The sequence below is a fragment of the Micromesistius poutassou genome (genome assembly GCF_964030765.1).
Source record: "Micromesistius poutassou genome assembly, chromosome: 7".
NCBI classification, from domain to species: domain Eukaryota; kingdom Metazoa; phylum Chordata; class Actinopteri; order Gadiformes; family Gadidae; genus Micromesistius; species Micromesistius poutassou.
In genome coordinates this window covers 5,518,248-5,540,012 of record NC_140277.1, presented here as the reverse complement: position 1 = coordinate 5,540,012, position 21,765 = coordinate 5,518,248, and the positions used below count along the sequence as shown (strand labels likewise).

At 43.3% G+C, this 21,765-nt stretch overlaps 4 protein-coding genes across 5 annotated transcripts in view; 2 read left to right on the top strand and 2 right to left on the bottom strand.

Annotated features, from left to right (window-relative positions):
- The first annotated feature begins 204 nt into the window (after positions 1-204).
- On the top strand, positions 205-4,833 carry tmem72 (transmembrane protein 72). 2 transcript variants are annotated; one of them, XM_084470905.1, is made up of 5 exons: positions 205-555; positions 1,828-1,894; positions 3,009-3,080; positions 3,332-3,471; positions 4,006-4,833. In XM_084470905.1, exons 1-5 carry the CDS (start codon positions 480-482, stop codon positions 4,503-4,505), a joined length of 855 nt encoding a protein of 284 aa, XP_084327031.1. In that variant the 5' UTR covers positions 205-479; the 3' UTR covers positions 4,506-4,833. The 2 variants fall into 2 exon arrangements, with proteins under 2 accessions (XP_084327031.1, XP_084327030.1); XM_084470904.1 differs by having other exon boundaries at positions 3,332-3,489.
- A 2,986-nt stretch (positions 4,834-7,819) lies between these two features.
- The window catches only part of rassf4a (Ras association domain family member 4a), a 19,157-nt gene continuing 5,211 nt past the window's right edge, over positions 7,820-21,765 (top strand). Inside the window, exons 1-3 of the mRNA XM_084470901.1 lie at positions 7,820-7,919; positions 13,687-13,755; positions 14,222-14,297. Coding sequence (XP_084327027.1) covers positions 13,703-13,755; positions 14,222-14,297 — 129 coding nt within the window. The 5' untranslated portion in view covers positions 7,820-7,919; positions 13,687-13,702. The remainder of the gene's footprint in view (positions 7,920-13,686; positions 13,756-14,221; positions 14,298-21,765) is intronic.
- On the bottom strand, positions 9,804-12,356 carry LOC311350821 (C-X-C motif chemokine 6-like). Its single transcript, XM_084470913.1, has 4 exons — positions 12,232-12,356; positions 11,491-11,620; positions 11,223-11,303; positions 9,804-10,490 (listed from the first exon to the last, which is right to left on the bottom strand). The coding sequence occupies exons 1-4, from the start codon at positions 12,338-12,340 to the stop codon at positions 10,358-10,360; spliced, it is 453 nt and encodes a 150-aa protein (XP_084327039.1). The 5' UTR covers positions 12,341-12,356; the 3' UTR covers positions 9,804-10,357.
- LOC311350822 (uncharacterized protein) lies at positions 18,561-19,754 on the bottom strand. Its single transcript, XM_084470914.1, has 2 exons — positions 19,662-19,754; positions 18,561-19,298 (listed from the first exon to the last, which is right to left on the bottom strand). The coding sequence occupies exon 2, from the start codon at positions 19,295-19,297 to the stop codon at positions 18,902-18,904; it is 396 nt and encodes a 131-aa protein (XP_084327040.1). The 5' UTR covers position 19,298; positions 19,662-19,754; the 3' UTR covers positions 18,561-18,901.

Genomic DNA, 21,765 nt, shown 5'->3' with positions numbered 1-21,765 from the left:
TGTGTGTGTGTGTGTGTGTGTGTGTGTGTGTGTGTGTGTGTGTGTGTGTGTGTGTGTGTGTGTGTGTGTAAATCTGTATGTGTGTATGTGTGCGTCTCTATGTGTGGTTTGTGTGTGTGCATGTAATTCACATATTACCAATTTGTTTCCTAACCCTCTGTTAGGCTGATTATCGTTGTTAGGGCAACAGGGATAACCCAAGTAGTCACCAACTAGTTTGAGCTGGCCTAGCCAGGGCACACATATACACACACCTTAGCTGACTATTATACGCCACAACACACACTTCCCTCGGCTGGCTTTGGTAAACACTAGTATCTCCTCAGCACATAATCAAACGCTATGCAGCCACAATTCTGCTGACAATCTCGCGTTTGTCGTCTTCTCACGGTGGATTTTGATGTAAAACCAACAGAAAGGAAAGTCAAGGAAAAGAGGACGATTTGAAAAAGTGAGGAGAAGGTTGAGTTTGTGCTGCTATGGGCAACCCAGGGAGGGTGTGCTGGATTGTAGTGGAATGCACCTGCAGGATCCTTGGTATCGCCACAGCAACAGGTAGGACATGAAGCCCTTTATATTATATATCGGTAAATAGGCACTGCTAGTTTCATTTCACACCACATGATGCATGGTGCTCATGAACATGGGTGATTACTGTTTCACAAAGCAATCTTAAATAATGATGTCTCCCTTGAGTTTCTAATGTAAAGATCCCATTCGGTAGTAATCGGCATAGTGGTAGGGAACTTAATATTGTACCGCAGCCACACCACACACCGTTACACAGACAGCCCCCATGAAAAATAAACTGCAGATACAAAAACAACCTCCACCGCTGCTCTCTCAGCTCTTTTTATCCAAACCCTTTTACCGAGATTATCCAGATAGTCAGACAGGCTGAGAATGAGTACAACTTTCACAGACACACCAAACCATCATGGATCAAATAACTATTTGGCCTCCTTTAGAAGGATAGCCCAGCCCGCTTCCATATATTCAAAGCTTTGTGTGTGTGCGTGTGTGTGTGTGTGTGTGTGTGTGTGTGTGTGTGTGTGTGTGTGTGTGTGTGTGTGTGTGTGCGTGTGTGTGTGTGTGTGTGTGTGTGTGTGTGTGTGTGTGTGTGTGTGTGTGTGTGTGTGTGTGTGTGTGTGTGCGTGCCGGTGAGTTCATGTGGTTGTGCTTCAGAAGACAACATGAAGCTAATAACATATGAGCTAATATTCAGTGTGGGTCAAAAATCGTTTCTACTTCCTCTTACAGTTTTGAAACTTCTATGAACCATTTAGCCACATTTAGATGATTCAGCATTGATCTTTCACATTCTCTGTGTGTGTATTGTGGTAAAAAAAAAATAAGCCTGCACAATTGCTTCCACATGCCTTTTTACATAAATATATTCATTTTCTCTATCTTTATTTCGTATGTACGTATCTCTACAGTAGCGGATTGTATTTCACAGAGAGCGAGACAAACCCATGCACACTCACTCACCCTCCAGCTATAACTAATCAGAACAGTATTATTGGTTTGCAGTTCGGGAGCAAGTTTGAAGTTTTGCTTGGCAGAGAGATTTTGGGTTCACTGCTGGTCCCATGGCTGTCCCGCGCTATTTTCAATACCATATGAAGTAGGCCTACCCCGGCTCCCTTCAGGCTCGGAGTGAACAATATTGAACAAACTCTGACACCTGCTGGAGAAAATATGCATTTCACAGATAATAAAATGAAATAGTCCTACTGTACGTTACACCTATTGTATAAATAACGTAAACCAACGGTCAAGCTATCACACTTGCAACCCTAAAGTAATACAAATGTGTTTTTCTAGTGTTGTGTGCAGTGGGAGTAGAAACTCTACATCAAGGAGAGTTCCACAGCCTGGGAATCTACCTGCTGTAAGTTCCCTCATGGATATATTGATTTATGTATTGATACGCTGAATGTCTTTAAATGTTGATTAGAAGGGCCGCAGGCCGTTAACAATAGTAATTTAGCAGATACTTTTATCCTTAGCACCTTATAGTAGATTCATTAACAGTTAAGGGTTAGGGCGTCTTGTTCTAGCCTGCCTACGGGTAGGGTCTAAACTTCAGGGAGCCCAGTGCCATATTTCCTTTCATCATGGAGTCACACTCCCCTTCCTTTGCTTCGGCAGAAGCTTAGTAAAGATCTATGAAAGTATTTCCATCCACACACACTAGCCCTTGTTTGGTGGCATTCCAGCGTTTGAGATTACCAATGAACCATTTTGGCCTTTCTGGAAAGAATGTGTGGCCCAAGGACTACTGGAATACACTTACTGCACTCCAGGGAGTCACATTGTGACCCAGCTACTTACCCTCACACACGCAAACGTGCACACAATCACATGAAAATACACACACATGGTCGCACCCACACGCAGATATACGCAAACACACAAACACACACATGCACACACTTACAAAATGTGTACACACACACACAAACACACACAAACACACACACACACACATAGGATGCACACACTACCTGGATTATGTCCAGTCCAAGGACCCACTTTAGGACCGCTTGACTTTGAAGAATGGGGAGACCAGAAGAGAGATGGAGTGAGGTGGAGGGAGGAAGGAGAAGGGACAGGCTTTTCTCTAAAGCCTTCACTCTGTACTGTTATCTCTGTGGCACACAGCCAGAAAACATCAGCACGCCAGCACACACACACACACACACACACACACACATACATATTGCACATCTTTTTCACACACACACAGTTGCACGTCCCGATTTTTTCCAAGAATAAAATATTTATTGTGAAGATGCAGATCATGATTAGATCATGTTTTAAAATGTGAGCTTCAAAATCCAACCGTCATACTCTCAGGTATGTAAACTCATATCAGTTCAGCAGAGAGTGTTTACGTGTGCAGAATGGGAAGAACAGATGGAACTTTATAAGGAGGTTGTATGTGTGAGGGATGATTCCGGGGATTATCATGACGCGTCCTCTGTATTGTTTTTTCACACCAGCGTGGCGTTTGTGGGGATAATGCTGTTTGAGGGGGCGTATTTCCTGGATGCAATGCTGTTCATGTGTTTACCGTGAGTAGTACACAACCTGTCTTCATCCTCCATTAGGCGAGATACAAATATATACAGTTCAGAGACACACATAATAAATCCAGGAGTACTACGAATGACACAAACACATACACATAAGCGACAGAAACAGCTGTCCAAAAAGAAGTAACAAAAAGACGTTGCTATCAGCCAACCAAAGCGATTGACCGTCATATGAACTTACACCTTGAGATCCCCTTATTTGTTTGTTTCCTGTCCCCACTGCTGGGTAGCTGTCCGCCCGACTGGGGGGTGTTTGTGCTGTGGGGGAAGATGGCTGGCGTAGGCGGCTTCCACAAGTTCCTGTACTACTCCATCATGTCTCTGGTCTGCTTCCTGCACCCCGTGTTGGTTTGGCACGCGGTGATCCCAGGTACAATGACTCTGCCAGGTAACAGCCGCCAGCCACCCGTCGCCTTGACCACCAGATGTTGTCGGGCTTGGCCTGGTGTTTTCCGGTCCGGATCAGAACTGTTCACTAGAGATAAGTTAAGGTTATAGGCTGCTTTATTGGGACAGGACAGCAGAAATTTCCTCAAGGTCCCGCAAGGTCCTCAAGAATGTCCATGCTGTTTTTAGTAAAAAAAAAAAAACATTTATTTTACACTGGACACAACAAATATTCTTTTCAACACACACATTTTCAAGTTTAAAATTGATATTGAAATTTTAAATTGAAATTGAAAAAAAAATGCATTGTAGTAGCATTTGTTAGTAGGTAGTAAATAGCTCATGTGAATTACATTTAGCCTACATTTTGAAAAAATAAAAAAACAAATAAATCTAAATCAAATATTTATATCTCAACAGTGAGAAAAGTAGAAATGTAGATGTGACTTAAAAGAGAAATGGTGCGAAACGGTGACCCAGAACTCTTTTACCTCCTGGTTTAATTTCTGCCCACCAGGAACAATGCTGCTGGTGACGGCGTGCTTCAACTTCCTGCTCACTAAGAAGCCCCAAGCGGGGGCCTCCAAGGGACTGCAGGAAGGCTACGATGAGCAGGGCCTCCCCACGGCAGGTGGAGCAGAGACGGGGAAACCCCAGAGCATCTTCTCCTCCTCCTCCTCCTCCTCCTCCTCCCCCTCCTCCTTCTTCCACATGGGGAAAGGCTGGGGAGGGGGATGGGAAGGGAGAAGTCTGGTTTGCGTGGCTGGGGGGAGTGTCTCTGCTCTGGGGGAGGGAGAAGAGGGCTCAGCCCAGGTCATGCTGGATCCGGAGCCCACAAAGGAGGGAGACAGAGGGAGGAGGAGTAGGGGGTGGAGCTGGGCGTGGGGCAGCTGGAGGGAACGGAGACAGGTGTGTTTTACAGAGAGAGGGGATCCTGTGGAGAGAGAGATGGAGGAGATGGAGAGATACGGAGAGAGAGAGACCACGTCCGACACGGCACCGATGATCCTGGACTGACTGTGGGGTCTAGTCCCGGGCTCTCCACCGGACCCAACTCAAATATGTGCATATATTCCCATCATGGCTTTGAAACATTGTTTTTCTTGTACTTGATCCTGGATTGGTAAAGAGAAACAAGCACCTCTGGTAATTATGTAGGATGTCTGGATGTGTCTAGATTTACATATCAACATATCAACCTATTTTTAACAACTGCTATTTCCACTGCTGTTTATTATTTGTAACTGTAAAATGTGTTATTTTGAAAATAATGTTTGTTGTGTTCAGTGTAAAATAAATGTTGTTTTTAGAAGATTTGGCAAAAGAAAACACAGCATATGGGCCACATGTGTAGGGATTCATGAAATGGCTTGTTTTGTAATGGCCCAAACTGACTGCCAAACCCGGACACCACGGCCAAGCCACTTGAGGCAGCATCCATAATTCATGAGGTAATAAATCAGGTAGTACATTACATTTTGAAGCCTGAACTGAGACTCGTGGTTTAGTTTATTCTGAGTATGTACAGAACTGTACAGAGCAGACGCTTGTGTCTCCCAGCACTCAAGGGCCTTCCAGTCTGTGTGTGTTAGTGTTAGTGAGTGTGTGTGTGTGTGTGTGTGTGTGTGTGTGTGTGTGTGTGTGTGTGTGTGTGTGTGTTGTGTTTGTCATGTGATGTGTGGTGGTGTCCATGGTGACCAAGCTCTGTTTTGTTGTGTTAATGACAAAGTGCTCCCATCGGATCAGTGTGGCAAGACACCACTCCTCAACCCATAGAATAATATAGTATATAGTGAATAGTGTAGTATAGTAGAGTATAAGATAGTATAGCATAGCATAGCATAGTACAGCATCGTATAGTATAGCATAGTATAATATAGAATATCATGCTATATGGTAAGCGTGGAGGACAGTAAAGTATAGTATATAATATATATATATAGCAAATTATACTAATATAGTATAGTAATGTATACATTATAATATAGTACAGAACAATACAGTATAATACGGTCCAGTAAAGTATTTATAGTATGGTATGGTATGGTATCATATAGTATAGTACGGTATAGCATCGTCAAATACAGCGTTCGTTTAGCGTGTATTGTACACATTGAGGAACATGTATGAATGGATGAGGAAGGAAATGTCACACTGACAGTAACAATGTAACAATGCAAGTGTAGCATATTTAACATCGGCGTACCATTTTGTCCAATATTTTTACAACGTGAAACATCAAACTGTGTAATTTATGTAGATGCTGGGTTGTTTGCCTGATTTACACATCACACACCAACAATGATATCCTTCCCTGTTGTTCAGGGGTTCCCTTATTCGGCTGGATGTCAAGTCCTGCTGCGTTTATTACACATAAAACCCCCAGTCAGACACTCACACACAGGATCTTCATTGTGCACTCGAGTGTCGAGCCGAGTAGTTATGATATCGTAGCGCTGTGGCCCTAGGAGATCATCTCTCTATCTCGCTCTCTCTCTCTCTCTCTCTCTCTCACTCTCTCTCTCTCTCTCTCTCTCACTCTTGCTCTCTTGCTCTCTCTCTCTCTCTCTCTCTTTTTTAAAGTATCAGAGGAAAACAGAGAATCAATAAGTGTGGAAAACCCTATTCATCAAACAGCATGATACTGAGGCGTTTGTTCCAACACACACACACACACACACACACACACACACACACGCACACACACACACACACACACACACACACACACACACACACACACACACACACACACATACAAACAAACACATGTGCAAATTGTTTGTATACAAACACACACACACACATATTTAACTCAACATACAATCTCATGAGTAATAATATTATGATATGATAATTAATACCTTAATACTATTATATTACTAGGGCATTGTCGATGTTCAATACGTTTTTGGTCCAAAGTCCACATATGTGAGTGCAGTCCGGAGGGAGACAGAGTCCTGGTGCTTTATGAGGCAAACAGGGGCTCTCTTTGTTTACCCAGTGCCCAGGAGGAGGCGCCAGCCAGGCACCATTGTCTTTCACTCTCAGAGCCCGGGCCAAAGAACCAGCCGCTTGACCTAGTAACACACTCTGTTTATGGAGTCGTTTATACAGAGTACAGAGAAGAGGAGAGGAGTGGAGAGGAGAGGAGAGGAGAGGAGAGGAGAAAGGGGAGAGGAGACAGAGATGGAGAGGAGGGGAGAGGAGACGGAGATGGAGAGGAGAGGAGAGGGGAGGGAGATGGAGGGGAGGAGAGGAAAGTAAAGGAAAGGAAAGGAGAGGAGAGGGAGACGGAGATGTAGGAGAGGAGAGGAGAGGAGAGAAGGGGAGAGGAGAGGAGAGGAGAGGGAGATGGAGGGGAGGAGAGGAGAGGAAAGGAAAGGAAAGGAAAGGAAAGGAAAGGAAAGGAAAGGAAAGGAGAGGAGAGGAGAGGGAGACGGAGATGGAGGAGAGGAGAGGACATGACAGGAGAGGACTGAAGAGGAGAGGACAGGATAGGAGAGGAGATGAGGAGAGGAGAGGACAGGATAGGAGAGGACTGAAGAGGAGAGTAGTGAAGAGGAAAGAGAAGAACAAGAGAAAAGAGAGGAGCAGTGATGAGAGAAAAGGATAACAAATGAGTGCATATGAAAAGGGGAAAATTGGAGATTAGAGTAGAGGAGGAGCGATAAGGAAAGATTAGGAAAACAGGAAATGACTGGAAAAGAGAGGAGAGGAAGGGAGAGGAGAGGAGAGAATAGGAGAGAATAGGAAGCAGGAAGTTCTTCCACAGCTGGAACTTCCTGTGAAGGCTATATGTTACATCATTAACTCCTACTGGTTGGAGGAGAATAGGGGACTACTTCCTAAAGCAGATGCCTGGATGCCAGATTCAAGGAAAAACAGGAAGCGAGAGAAATAAATCCTAATGTAGGTCAAACGAACTTCCTCTTTCTCCAGACTTTTCGCATTGAGCTGGGGAAATAACAAGTTACATTTTTCTGTTTTTGAGAGATAAACTGATACATTTTTAGTATTGCATGTAGACTTATGACCAAAATAAACACATTTAAAGGTTTAATAATATATATGTTTCAAGATACAAAACACATCAGTAAGCCTAATATTAGTTTCAGTTTATATTATGACTCAATGACAGTTTTGCAGAAGTATGATTGGTTTTTAATTTAAAAAAAAGATATTCCTGCACAGCGTAATGAACCTGAGGTATGCAATCCTGCTGCGTGGCTAGCAACATATGTCCCGCCCACACTGCAGGGATTGGTTCCGTCTTATCAGTTTAGCTTTCTGTTGGCCCATTCTGGTGTCATTCAATCTTTCTCTTTGATAAGGCATCGAGGTGTAGACTGTGTCGATAGACGCGATACAGCGCTGCTATACGGATGTGTGCGTTGATTTAAACAAGGAAAGGTAAACCACCGGGCTATGGTAAGCTACTTAATTACTGTATGAAGTGTACAGATTATCTGTATTTCAGTCCGTCCACATATGTTAGATACTTCCTTTATGAGTATTTCATATCGGGTTCATGTGTCGTTTTAAAAATGGTAAAATAATGCCTCTTTTCTGATTGAATGTCAAACAATTCGTCTAGTTTATACTTTTAAACGCGTATGGCACTTGAGAACCTCTCATGTTAATGAATATGGAATTCATTTTTAACTTGTTTTCATTCACTACTCCCTCGTGTCCCTATAGTCGAGAGAATTGCACTTTCGGATCCAAAATAGCCCAAAAACGTTTATCTTTAACAGTGCTTTTCCTTTATTGTGTGGGTATGTCCGACTCCGACCCGCATATGGGACGGTGTAGAGCGGGCGAGTGAATGGCTTGTTTACGGCTGTATCTGTAGAGCAGCGCGCTAATTGGCTGGGCTAAGAGTCTCTGAGATAAATCAATTAGCGGCACTTCGACCGCAACTCCTTTGTCCATTAAGGGAGCCTCGCGTGGCCCCTGAGAAGCCTAAACCCTAGCGGCTATTCCTTCTCTGACTGTAGCCACGCAAATCAGTTGAATAAACCGTATAGCTAATGATGTTGACAATTCTGTTAACTTATAGGGTATTAATAAATATTAATTAATATTAATGTATGTGTGAGTAACCTCTTATAAGCCTAATCTTCGCCCCCATTCTCCATCCATTGTCGACTAGTTATCTTCATTGTTAGCTGAAGGAAGGTAACGCCACTATACGCTTAGTAATTTGCTACACTCACACGATTAGCTACAAATTGTATATGTTTACACTGATCAGTAGCTATAATTTAAGTAAAGGAGAGTTGGGAAGCAATTCTTTCAGAAATGTCTTGACCCTTCTTCTAGGGGCTGTATGTGTACCGGTTTATTCACTAGATGGCAGTATTGTTGCACTTACAACCAAGTGTTAGGCGGTTCTATTAATAAGCCACTTTGGGTTTTGTCTAGCAGGGTAAGGGCTATCAGATGCATTATATTATTGCTCATATTGTAACCAGATTATTCCTGTTATTCATGTTATTAGTCTAAATGCAAAAAAAAACTCGTGCTACGTATACATTGAACCTCTGCATGCACATAAGGTTTGTCGTTTTTTAAGTGGAATTTAAAAAAGGAATTTAATAAATTGAACACATTTTTAATTCAAATTCCAAAGCATTATTTTGCTTGGATGGTGTTTTCTCATGATTGAGAAAACACCATCATGAGTTTTTCTCTGATTTTCTGGTTTGACCCGAACAGTAAGGGCATTGTTGGGCAGTTTGCTTTCACATTCTATTTGACATTGCACAACCATGTGCCTTCATGCATGGTGTGAACCGGTTTGGGATCAGAAATAGGAAATCCAAAAAGTGTGCGTATGTGTGTAGCAGGGTCTTGGTCCTCATGGTTGTGTGTGTGTGTGTGTGTGTGTGTGTGTGTGTGTGTGTGTGTGTGTGTGTGTGTGTGTGTGTGTGTGTGTGTGTGTGTGTGTGTGTGTGTGTGTGTTCCCATGGCATGAGCTATTTCCTGTATCTATTAATCCAAGATGTCTTCCTCATGATTTAGTGGAAATGTCTTTCTTCTTAGAGCACACACACACACACACACACACACACACACACACACACACACACACACACAAAAGTAACTGCATGTCTTAAATATTGCATGGAGACGTTTCTTAAAATGATAAATATGTGCATAAGGTGCGTTACCTGATGGTGGAACCCGATAACAGTGGCACAAACACAGACACTGAATGATTAACCATTAATTCGATTTTGTTTGCTTGCTCTCATGCACCCGGATAAGAATCGAATCAAATGATTTCCTTATAATCTCGGTGTTAAATGATAGTGAGTGTTTATTAGATTCATAAAAAAACATAAGACATAGAATACTTACAATATAATTTTGTATAAAAAATAAATAAGAAGAAACAATATCCTCTCCATTCGGCGTTCACTTGTACACAGCACATGCAACGAATCCTCCTCCAACCTTTACATTAACATTGTTTTCAAGAAAATAAGATAAATCTCCTCAATGCAAAACTCAACACACACCTCCAGGGCTTAGTGATAACGATCAAACATTTCTGAAATAAAACCATTAAGATGATTTAAAAAAATTGAACACGCACAGTTGTGATTTAGCCTTCCCCGAAAGAGGGAAACATTGGTTGCTGAACGTGTGACATCAAGTCAGACACTGGTGAAGCTGTTATGGACCAGCACTTGAACAGCAAGACAATAAGCAGTCTGTCAGTCAGGCTCCCTTAAGAGGGTTTTGAAGTGGGTTCATCCTGTCTGGCTGTAAGGAGCCCACTCTGGGAACACTGGTCTCTGTGTGTGTGTGTGTGTGTGTGTGTGTGTCTTTAGCCGTTCCCATGGCTCTGGAGCTCCTCTTTAAGATGAGACCAGGGGAGACCTCGGGGGCCGGTTGTGACCCCTCTTCCCCTGTGGCGTGGGCTGGTTCTGAAGCCCTGCCCTCCTCTTCCTCCTCAGACAGTTCCTCACGTTGCGATTCAGTTTGATAGACCTGGAAGACGAGACGCAGACATATGACGATGAGGAGGATGATAATGATGATACAGCTCATCCCAGATCAGCAGGGTACACGTTACAATAAATACATTTATTAACCGCTAATTAACATTAGTTCATTCAGTAATATCAGTTTTAGAGCGTTAGTTTAGGGGTCAGGGTTAGGGGTAGTGTATACATAAATACCTTAGTTATTACACATCATTACCTTACTTAACATGAACACCATCAGTAATTAATTACAAGACCATAAGTTAACTTTGAATGAACTGATCGTTAACTGATAGCTTAATACTGCAATAGCTAATTTTAATGAATGGTTAATTAATGTACCCTTATTGTAAAGTGTTACCACAGAAAATAAAAGGATTTCTGTTTATAAAGCAAACACAAACCCCCTGCAACAAAGCTCTTGAACGTCTCTCTCATGGTTTTTCCATTGGTCAAACATCCAAGCACCAAACACCTTCACTGCAGGCTCTCAGCTGGCCATATCATTATTGTTTTTATTAATTCCAAGTGTCCAGAGTGGTACACTTATCTCAAATGAGTTACGTTTTTGTTTGGGCTCCTATGCAGTAGAGCCATTGCATCCTTGTATAGTTCACAAATTCAACACTGAACGCTTTGAGAACTTAAGTGACTGGCCGATTGACTGATAAGCTGTAGATGAACAGTGCAGACAGAGTCTATATTGACAGCATGGGGGACCTTCAGCCCGTCTCACCTCTTCCAGCAGTGCGTCAGGTGCTTCCCCAGGGGGGCGTTGGGATTCACACACACCTGCTGACCGTTCTTCAGGACAACTCTGAAATACACACACACACACACGGCCATTTTAAACCATTGCTTAGGGGCGCAACCTCCCCTAAAAAAAGCCAGTCCTGTGCTTGCGCATGTGCGTGTGCTTGCGTGTGCATGTGTGTGTGTGTGTGTTAGTGTGTATTAGTGTTTGTGGGTTTGTTCTCTTTTGTTGACTGAGATCCATAACTTACATGACTGTAACTCGGTCACAGTTGGGGTTTTTGGGGATGATGGTGAGGTCTTTCAGTATCCCCCTGACCCTATTCCTGGTCACAGGACACACACACCTTCCTGGGACATATGTGCTTTCTGTCTCTCGTACTGCACGCATGCACGCACACACACGCACGCACGCACGCGCGCACACACACACACACACACACACACACACACACACACACACACACACACACACACACACACACACAGAGGAGGACACGACAGGGTCAATCAATACAGTTAATCAAAACTATATTGATTATTGCATTTTCCAAAACCCACTTCCCATAGTCCTTGAACACATTCACATTGTTGAGTCTGTGATCAAACATTGTAGCTCATCTCCTCCTGGCTTCATTGAATAATCAAAATAACGTCCAGTTGTACCGGTTGTCCCGCAAAGCAATTAGCGTGAATGCGCTGCCACGAATGTTAACCTAGCTGCGATATTGTACTTTCGTTTTTAAGTTTGATGTACTGTTCAGTACATCGGCAAAACAAAGTAATTTGACTTATTTATTTGGAACGGATGTTTTAGTGAAGCCGGGAGAGAAAGTTTGATCACAGGCCGGTATTTTCCTATAATTTAAGTTACAATCCTGCTTAAATAAAAGAAAGAAGGAAAGAAAGAAATAAAACGAGAAAATAAAGCTTAAATAAAGAGCGACTAAATCAAAGAGAAAGTGAACAACAGGATTATAAATCCAACTTACCGGTGATAAGTGTGCAGCAGAAGCTGAACACGGCAAGCCCACAGAGCGACTGCGGATAGCACCTCATGCTGGAGCTGATGTCACCGCTTTCCCTCTCTCTGGGACACATGGTGTTGTTATATAGTAAGGCTCCTCCCACGCTCACTTTCAGACAAACACTCTGTCACACACACACGCACACGCACACGCACACACACACACACACACACACGCACGCACGCACGCACGCACACACACACACACACACACACACACTGCTCTGGGCTTTCCGCAACCAGGAAACCCCCATGTCGCTGCACTCTCCTTTTAGTCAGGAATGTTCCCCGTTAACGTTAGGTGACTAGGCCTATAGCCTAGGACCTACTGCGTGTTTAATTTTCTTGGTTGAATCGTTGATTTTTTTTCTTGGTTGAATCGCTGCGGATGGATCTGTTTTCGTTTTCTGTTCCGTCTTCATCATACTCTGCATGATATTATACGACATTGAAAATCGTATTAACATCAAGCATTGGACAGTGTGTTCAACATGAGAGTATTCGAGTTAGCGTCCTGTTTTTGCTGCAGGTGTTAATGGTTAATAGTTCCCACAGTGTCATTTGAAGCTGTGATTGGAGCTATGCCCCAACATGCAGCCTCTGGCTCAGCCTCTTGGCTCTCAATAGGATCATGTGATTTACCTGAAGTCATCGGCTCTGTTCAATGTAGTCCCTGACGTTTGCAAACCACCGGGAGAACTATTTTGAGGTTATTTCTTATATACTATCGCTTTTAAGGTCAACTTCTCTGTGGCCTTTTCAGAATTTATTATTTTTATGGATAATATATTCAATTATTATTATCTATTTAAATTATCTAATTTCAAAATTTAAGTTCACAAGTTTACTTCAGATGTTTCAATAATAAGAACAAATGTTAAAGGCAACAGACCCACAAATTCAAATTTGCATCCTACCTAGAAAAAAGTGCATTGAAAACAATACAATGAAGTATGTGAATACAAACTAAACAACCAGGAATAAGGTTTATTCAGTCCTTTTTGCTTCATTGTTATAATCGTATATTTGGATGTACAGTGCCATGCCTACCATATAAAAGTGCACCTGCCTACCTAGATTGATAAGTCATGAGTAAACAATGCCTTCAAAATTCTTAAACTAAACATAAAAGTTTAGCATTTAAGGCAAAAATACCGGTTAAAAATCTTTAACCGAGAAAAAACGTTGAAACCGCAGATATGATCCAGTTACAATTATACCTCAATAAATAAACAATGATTGACGTGTATTAAACACATTTGGTAAACATGCTCCAACATGTAGTGGTTTAGTGGTTGGTCTCTTTACACATTTTGAACCGCATGGGTTCATGAATGTGATGAACGTGTCTGAATCACCTGCCTGGCTGTCTGAGTACACGACTAACCAGTCAGTCTTATTCACATGCTGTGTTCTGCAGCTCTGCTCACATCACAATGGGCGAGGGACAGACCTACGTGAAGCTGAGCGCCGAGAAGCACATCCCCAGGTAGGCTCGCTCTCATTATGTCACTGGTCGGCCCCACCCGCGGCCACAAAAGCTGCGCTTGTTGCTGCCTCACAGTATACTGTTACGATGGGAAGCGGGTTAATTATGAGGTGGCATTAATGGACGGGAACCGGATTCCTCTGAGTATTTATGTATACGGATTGCAGTAAGCCTAAATTAAAAATATATGAAATGTTTCGCAACTGATCTCAGCCGTGGTGTTCTAATTTGAAGTATCTTACAAGTCTTAATTCAAGGTATGGTATAGATTTAGATCTCCATAGATTAAGAGCTGTTTGACACATTTCAATAAAAATAGTGTCATTACAATTTGACACAACTGTACATTTAAGTGTTATTTAACAATATTCGGGTTTCCAACTGATGTCAGACACCCCCATGGAATTGGGTCCCCCCCCTTGGAACCAGTGTCTCCATGGTAACAGGTCCTTCCTATCCCTTACAGATCTGACGTCTTCTCGCTGCTCAGAACCTACAACTGTTACCATGAGGGCAAGAACTTCCAGCTAAGAGCCCAGGAGGTAATGAAGAGCTAATGCTCAGTCTGTGTTCTATTGGCATCAAGAGGAAACAAATTATAGCCCTTTGGTCCAAGGAGGTGTTGCCGTAGACTTCAGGCATAATAGTTGATCGGACTGGCCATTGAAGGACTGACAGTTTATGTGGGAGTGTGTTATGTACAACATTACCGGATTAACGACAATCACCACACATCACATGAGAAATATTCTGCCAAAACCAGTTTTATGGCTTGGTCTATAGAGAGTCTTTGGAGGGTGGAAGTGTGTGTACACTTCACACACACACGCACACACAGTACACACACACACACAAGTACACAAACACACACACACACGTGTTGACACACATGTGGCTAGTCTGTGACTTGTGAGCACAGACTTGAAGATTCTGGCTCGAGTTCCCAAGATGCAATGTAGTTCCTAAACCGCAGAAACCTCAGTGCTACATCAACAGGAATAGAGGGAGGGTGACATGGCCGATGGTAGAATGCTTTCCAAAGCAGTTCTACGGTAAATGTTTGGCTGTTGTGGGATTAACAGCAGGGGACTGTACAGTAGTGAGATAGTTAGTCTGATAGGTATTTTGTGGGTCTGGTGGCTGGGAGTTCCCCCACAGGACTCTGTGGTGGTCACCCCTATCAAGGGGGTGTGTGTGTGTGTGTGTGTGTGTGTGTGTGTGTGTGTGTGTGTGTGTGTGTGTCAGTGCATTCCTCGGCCATATAGGTATTAGGGTCTGTAAGTATGTCTGGGATTTTTTCGGAGAGACGAGAGAGACAAGCATGACTGCTCAGTGGGGTCAGACATAAGATGACTACACATTTACCCAAATATCCTCTCTCTCTCACACACACACACACACACACACACACACACACACACACACACACACACACACACACACATACACACACACACACACACACACACACACACACACACACACACACACACACACACACACACACGCAAACACACACACGCACCCACACAAACAGATTCATAAACACAAACACATACCCAAACACACACACTCGTAAACACACACACACACACACACACACACACACACACACACACACAAACACACATACACTGCAGGTTGCAAAGTGATTTGTATGGATCATGTGTGCCCGTTCACATACCAAGTTTTTGAATGAATCCACATTTGTACTTCCACCATTGTTTGTGCTGTGTGGCAACTTGCAACTTCAAAGACAACTCAACTCCCTGGGGGCCATGCTGACCAGTAGTGTAATCAGTAGATCCTGAGCATTACTTCAGCGTTTCAACCCTGGGAGGAGTTCCAAGAGGAAACAAAAAGATTTTCCAGACCTGGGTGAAAAGGTAGAACACTTTCGGTTTTCAGCTGCTCCACATCACAGTTGGTTAACCCCCCCCCCCTCCTCCCTCCCCCAATATGTGTCTCCACACTGTTCTATAAAGATAATATTGGTGTGTTATTATATGTCACTCCTGGGCCAGCCCTGGTTAATAAGTCTGGACATGCCAATGCTGCACATTATCAAGTGTCTTTCCACTGTTTAACTTGTACTGTCTCTCGGAGGGAGGGAGCTGAGGGGAGAGGAAGGGCGGTGGATGAGGGTGGCAGGGAGGGAGGGAGGGAGGTAGGGAGGGAGGGAGGTCACACCACGCATCCTCAGCTCACATACACCTCACCTGTCCTGTCTCTGGGAGGGAGGGAGATGAAGGGGAGGGAGGTAGATGAGGGGGAGGGACAGAGTGAGGGAGATCGGATGGTGGAGATACAGGGGGCGGGGTCATCCTGAACAGGGTTCAGGATGTTCAGTACCTATTCCTGTTTAAGTGCTACCCTGTGCACTAGCAGCCTCTAGTGGTGGATATAAGATGTTGGTCAGGGGAAACACTGCCGAGACTTGAAGTCCCCTTTGAGGTTGTACTTCATACTGTGAGGTCTTGTCGTGGATAAAATACAACATCTAAACAGAAACTAAGAGAGATTGAGGAAGCCGAAGGTTTGAGTGATAAAGATTTTATTATTACTCGAGAACAAGCAACAACAAAATCCTGAGTTGGTTTGACAAAGAACTGAACAGCCACTCTCCGGCCCCTGCTATTATGCTCCATTATGCCCATCTATCATCCATACGTTGTTACCTCATCCCATGCATTTTTCCCTTATTTGGAGACATCTCCCCGCTCTCCAATATCTTAAGGCCCAATCTAATCAGAGCATTCCATTCGGTGCAGCCTGTGGATCCAACACACTAAAAAACATGTATCATAAACACATCATGTGAGGAGAGCATTTCCTTGGTTGCTCAGTGTTTCTCCACACTCATTTAATTAATATAGAATACTGGGCAAGATGTTGATTGCATATTGCTTAACAAATTTCTACTATAGTCTCAAGTACACAATGTATGGCGTTGTGCACACAGCTCATTAACTCATAGTCAATCTAGATATGTGTAGATATAAGCAAAAAACTGTTATCACAGACACAGTTATCTGTAATTATCTATGTTTGAGAACGGGAACAATGTCCAGATACTGTCAGAATGAGTGAATGAGATCAATGTGTACTTAGTGTGTGAATGAATGAAGGCTATCAATGTTTAATTACGGTGTGAATGAGTGAATGAGATCAATATCCGAGTGAGCATTCACTCAGAAATTCATCTCATTCAATCATTCAATTTATTGCTGTGTGAATGAGTGAATGATATCAATGTCTGAGTAATTGAGATCAAGTTACTGTGTGAATGCCAGCAATTATTCAATGTTTGTCATAAGTGGTAACATTGACAAAATCCTTTTTTGGTGTATATTTTAGGCCGGTATGTTATGCAAAGTTTTTTTTTTTTTTTATTAAAGTTTGCTTCCAACCACTTAAATGTTGGAGGCAGGGCCGGCCCAAGCCTTTTGGGGGCCCTAAGCAGAATTTGTTTCAAGCCTTTGGGGCCCCCCCTCCCATCACTGCAGAGTCATCTGTTTGATGATTATTGACATAGACGGCACACCATATCACAATATAAATTGCATTAATACAGGGATGGATTGTATGTCTACTACTGTCCCCCTGGGCAAAGAAGCATAAAGACCCCCCTCCTCCAATTTGTGCAAAAGTGGGTGTAAATGGGGGAGTGGGGCGGGTTTGGGGGTCCTCCCCCAGAAAAAATTGAATTTGGTAGATATGATTTCCTGTATTCTGGTGCATCTTGCATTCGTTCAGATTCATAGCCTATAACCTGACTTGCAGGGCCTGCACAAGCAAACTAATATAGCACTGGGTTTAGCTGCCCCCAAGTCTACTTTAAAGGCCTAGCCTATATTTTGGTCCACATTTGATTAGATACATTCAGGGTTCCACACAGACATTGTGGCATAAGCAGAATTTCATGATTTAGAGGGCTTTTAGATATATCACATCACATATCGTGTGATATTTACCTGAGGGCCCCCATTCAGACAACCCATAACCCATTTTGTATGATAAAGGAAGCCCTATTAAGACATATCACATTCTTTATTTGATCTGGGGCCCCATTGAGAGGGTCATCCACCCCTGTATTATATAGTGTATATATATATATAGTATATATAGTTGTTATTTACCCCACACCAGTGTATTTTTAACCTCAGAGGGTATTGAAATCACAAATCTATTTTAAACTCTCATATTTGAAGTGAAACTCTAAGTGTGGTTTACTGAACTTAAATTAAAATTTTCGATTTTTTTGGGGGGGGGGGGGGGGGCAAGCGGTCTGCTTAGTTAACTTATGCCTCGGGCCGGCCCTGGTTGGAGGTCATGGGAGGTCACTGCAGAATATCATCAATGACGTTATATCATGGGAATATTATGAGAAGAAGTCAGGTGTTACGGTATGGTATGATAGACATGGTATGTGTTGTTCTGACACAGGTCCTGGGAACTGGGAATTGGAAATGACTCATTTATTGTCTGTGTTCCATTTCTGTAGTACATGTTGGGACAAGTATTGCTGTATTGGAGTGATGTACGGTTTGGTCTCTAGAATTGTTTAGTAGATTAATTCAATATAAGCTTGGGCAGAGTAAAATATGGGTTGGGATTTTTTCAGACATATTGGTTTGGAAGTGATAGTATATATTGTTGCGCAAATAAAACACGTCCTAGTGGTAATTTGGAAATGTGCAGACGATGTCTTAGAAATTGTTGAGCGCCTGTAAAGCAACCACTAGATGGCGGTAAAGTGCCTGTATGAACTCAACCTAGAACAGAACCATGTGAGGACTGCGAAATAGGCAGAAACACAAAGAAAACTTTATTGAATTGTTGGTTCTTAGTTTATCGAATAATACACTTCTGTCTAGAACTAGCCTACTTAATTACATATTTTGTTAATTACGTAGAAAAAAATAGCAAATAGTCAAAACATTCGTTTTCCATATTATTTTTTATTACATATATATAAAAAATTAAATAAAGACTGTCGTGAACATGTACCCAAAGACAAAGTGCTTTTGAGTGCATAGAAATAAATACTTCTTCATTTCAGCTCTATGAGAGCCACTGTTTGCGAGTTCCCTCAAAGTCTCTGGCCTTTAAAAAAAAAAAAATGAAAACACAAACTCGTTCCCCATTAAGTCCTCATCTGGGCCTGTCCGTACAGCCAGTCCACGGGGTCCCTGCCTTTGCAGTCTCGGTCCTCCACTGTCCTGAGAGCGAGCCTCTCCGCGGCCAGTAGGCTCACGCCGCCGGCCCTTAAACTGCGAGGTGATCCGCGTGGAAGCAGAGCCGCTCCGGAGTGCTTCGTCTGGGCCTTGGAGAACAGCCGCGGCCGGGCGGACCTCTGGAGCCTGAAGGGTCCCAGGTTGACGGCCTCCAGGGGCCGAGCGAGTGCCTGGATGCTGGCCATGTAGTCGTCTGTGGTCGGGGGGGCCGGGGCGGGCTGGGCGGTGGGGAGCTGCAGGGGCGACACGGGGTCCTCCAGTGTCTCAGTGATGGTAGGCAGGAGGAGAGACCATCTACGTTTCATACTGTAGGGACGACAAGGGGTCGGTCAGCAACCGGTAACAAGATAATGAGAGCCATCTTCAGATTTACCGGATTACAAACGCGTTATCGCGTTGATCTTAAGCTGCTGGTTCTTTGAGCTTGAACGTGTAAGACTAATTCCATCTCAGAAACATGCTTAACAAAACATCTATGTTATGGCTTGTATTAAATTACATGAATTAATCACCTCAGATTCCCGGTATTAAAAACAACAATTAAGTGGACATTAATTTCAGCATCAATGTACTTTACTCTTTCCAAGCACAAAACTCCAGTTCGACATGAAACATTGTTTTTTAAATCCAACATTAGTTTAGTGAAAGTGTTGCAAACAGTGATCTTACCTTTGAGTCTGTAGTTGTTTGGTCTTATGGAGGTCTTGGAGTCAGTGTGCAGCGATGTTAAGTCCAGTAGGCTTCAGTCAGTCAGTATGAGACCAGTGTGTGCACTCAGCCCTTTATATAGCCGCAGCCTGTGTGGGAGAGATAAGCACGGGACACTAAATATAGCCTGGCTGACCTTGCTCCTGTGTGTGTGTGTGTGTGTGTGTGTGTGTGTGTGTGTGTGTGTGTGTGTGTGTGTGTGTGTGTGTGGGTGTGTCATGGTGTGTGTGTGTGTGTGTGTGTGTGTGTGTGTGTGTGTGTGTTTCTTGGGTCTGTGTAAATGTGTGGTGTTAGCATATTTACATTCTTGACCGTGTGTTTGCCTGTGCATTTGTCACACAGTGCATGTGTGTGTGTTTGTGGTGTGTTAGCTCATGTTCAGTTGTAAGTGAGTGTGTGTGTGTGTGTGTGTGTGTGTGTGTGTGTGTGTGTGTGTGTGTGTGTGTGTGTGTGTGTACATGTGTGTGTGTGTGTGTGTGTGTGTGTGTGTGTGTGTGTGTGTGTGTGTGAGCGTGAGCGTGAGCATGTGTGTGTGTGTGTGTGTGTGTGTGTGTGTGTGTGTGTGTGTGTGTGTGTGTGTGTGTGCAGGAAGCCCAGGAGTGGCAGTGCACCGAGGTACAGGGCTGAGCAGTGCAGCTGGTGTTTATATACTTGAAACAATGCAGCCCTGGGAGCGCTCAAGAAGACAATGTCCCCCACACCCTCCCCTCCCTCCCTCCCCCCCACCTCCCCCTGCCCCCCTCCCCTCACCTCTTTCACATTCTATCTTTAACACATTTTTCTAAATAATGTGTGTTTCCACACACGTCGCACACTTCAGTTAACCAAAACTGTGTTTGACGATAAAACAAAACCAACCAATAGAAAACCCTCATTTCTGATCTGATGTAACTCACGCGACTTCGTACTCTTTATGATATTTGATTCCATACTGAATTGTAAAAAAAAAAAAAGCTAGGCCCAACATAAATCATTGTCATCAAAGGAAGCAACAACCAGCCTCTGAAGAGGAGAAGGACGGAAAATGAGCAAGCAGCCAGAATAATTGGTTTATCTCCATAAGCTCTGCGTCGCTTCTTAACATCACATGTATCGTACCACGGGCAGAGAGTCGTGGGTAATACCTAGCCAAGCACGTTACCTCAGCCTCCCATGTGTGCTCTGTAAAGCATCCACGTGTCTGTGTGTGTGTGTCTGTGTGTGTCTGTGTGTGTGTGTGTGTGTGTGTGTGTGTGTGTGTGTGTGTGTGTGTGTGTGTGTGTGTGTGTGTGCGCCTATATATGAGCTTGTGTCCCTAATAATTTAATTATAATTGCAAATTGGTATGAATTTAATGAATCCTAATCACACAGCGTATCAGATCATGTGAGAGACACAAATCTCACTTCAACAGCTTTGTTTGCACTCACTGTTGGATAACAGCAATAAATAAGTATATGTCATATGTTAAATATATATTTATATAATAATATATATATATATATATATATATATATCAGAAATATATATACATAAATATATATGTGTATATACATCTTAGATAGTGTTTATTACCTTGAATGCTTTCTAACATGAGCTAACTTGCCCCGGTTATTCAGTGATATAGCAGGTATCCAAAAGTAGCAAATGACTCATGCCTATATTAATCACAGGACATATGACTGTGCATACGTGACCTGAAGCAGCCATGGCAGTCAGGCACGTGTGTGAGCTCACCATGTACCGCTGCAGGGAGGGCGGGGCGCGACCTCACCTCAGCCTGTGCTGCAGGGTGGGACGTGAGGTCCAGTGCAAGCAGTCTGTCCAGCACGTACACCTAGTAGCAGACCAGCAGGCCCGCTGCCAGCAGGAAAGCTGCTCACAATGGTCCAGATGTGATGTGCTTGTGTGTGTGTGTGTGTGTGTGTGTGTGTGTGTGTGTGTGTGTGTGTGTGTGTGTGTGTGTGTGTGTGTGTGTGTGTGTGTGTGTGTGTGTGTGTGTGTGTGTGTGTGTTTTTTTGTGAGTGTGTTCATATGTGTGTGTGTGTGTGTGTGTGTGTGTGTGTGTGTGTGTGTGTGTGTGTGT

Coding starts and splice junctions, on each gene's coding strand:
- tmem72 (XM_084470904.1), top strand. CDS start 480: ATGGGCAACCCAGGGAGGGTGTGCTGGATTGTAGTGGAATGCACCTGC. Junction 556..1,827: donor TGGTATCGCCACAGCAACAG/GTAGGACATGAA, acceptor GTGTTTTTCTAG/TGTTGTGTGCAGTGGGAGTA. Junction 3,490..4,005: donor AGGTACAATGACTCTGCCAG/GTAACAGCCGCC, acceptor TCTGCCCACCAG/GAACAATGCTGCTGGTGACG.
- LOC311350821 (XM_084470913.1), bottom strand. CDS start 12,340: ATGTGTCCCAGAGAGAGGGAAAGCGGTGACATCAGCTCCAGCATGAGG. Junction 11,304..11,490: donor TGTGACCGAGTTACAGTCAT/GTAAGTTATGGA, acceptor TGTGTATTTCAG/AGTTGTCCTGAAGAACGGTC. Junction 10,491..11,222: donor CTGACGCACTGCTGGAAGAG/GTGAGACGGGCT, acceptor CTCGTCTTCCAG/GTCTATCAAACTGAATCGCA.
- LOC311350822 (XM_084470914.1), bottom strand. CDS start 19,297: ATGAAACGTAGATGGTCTCTCCTCCTGCCTACCATCACTGAGACACTG.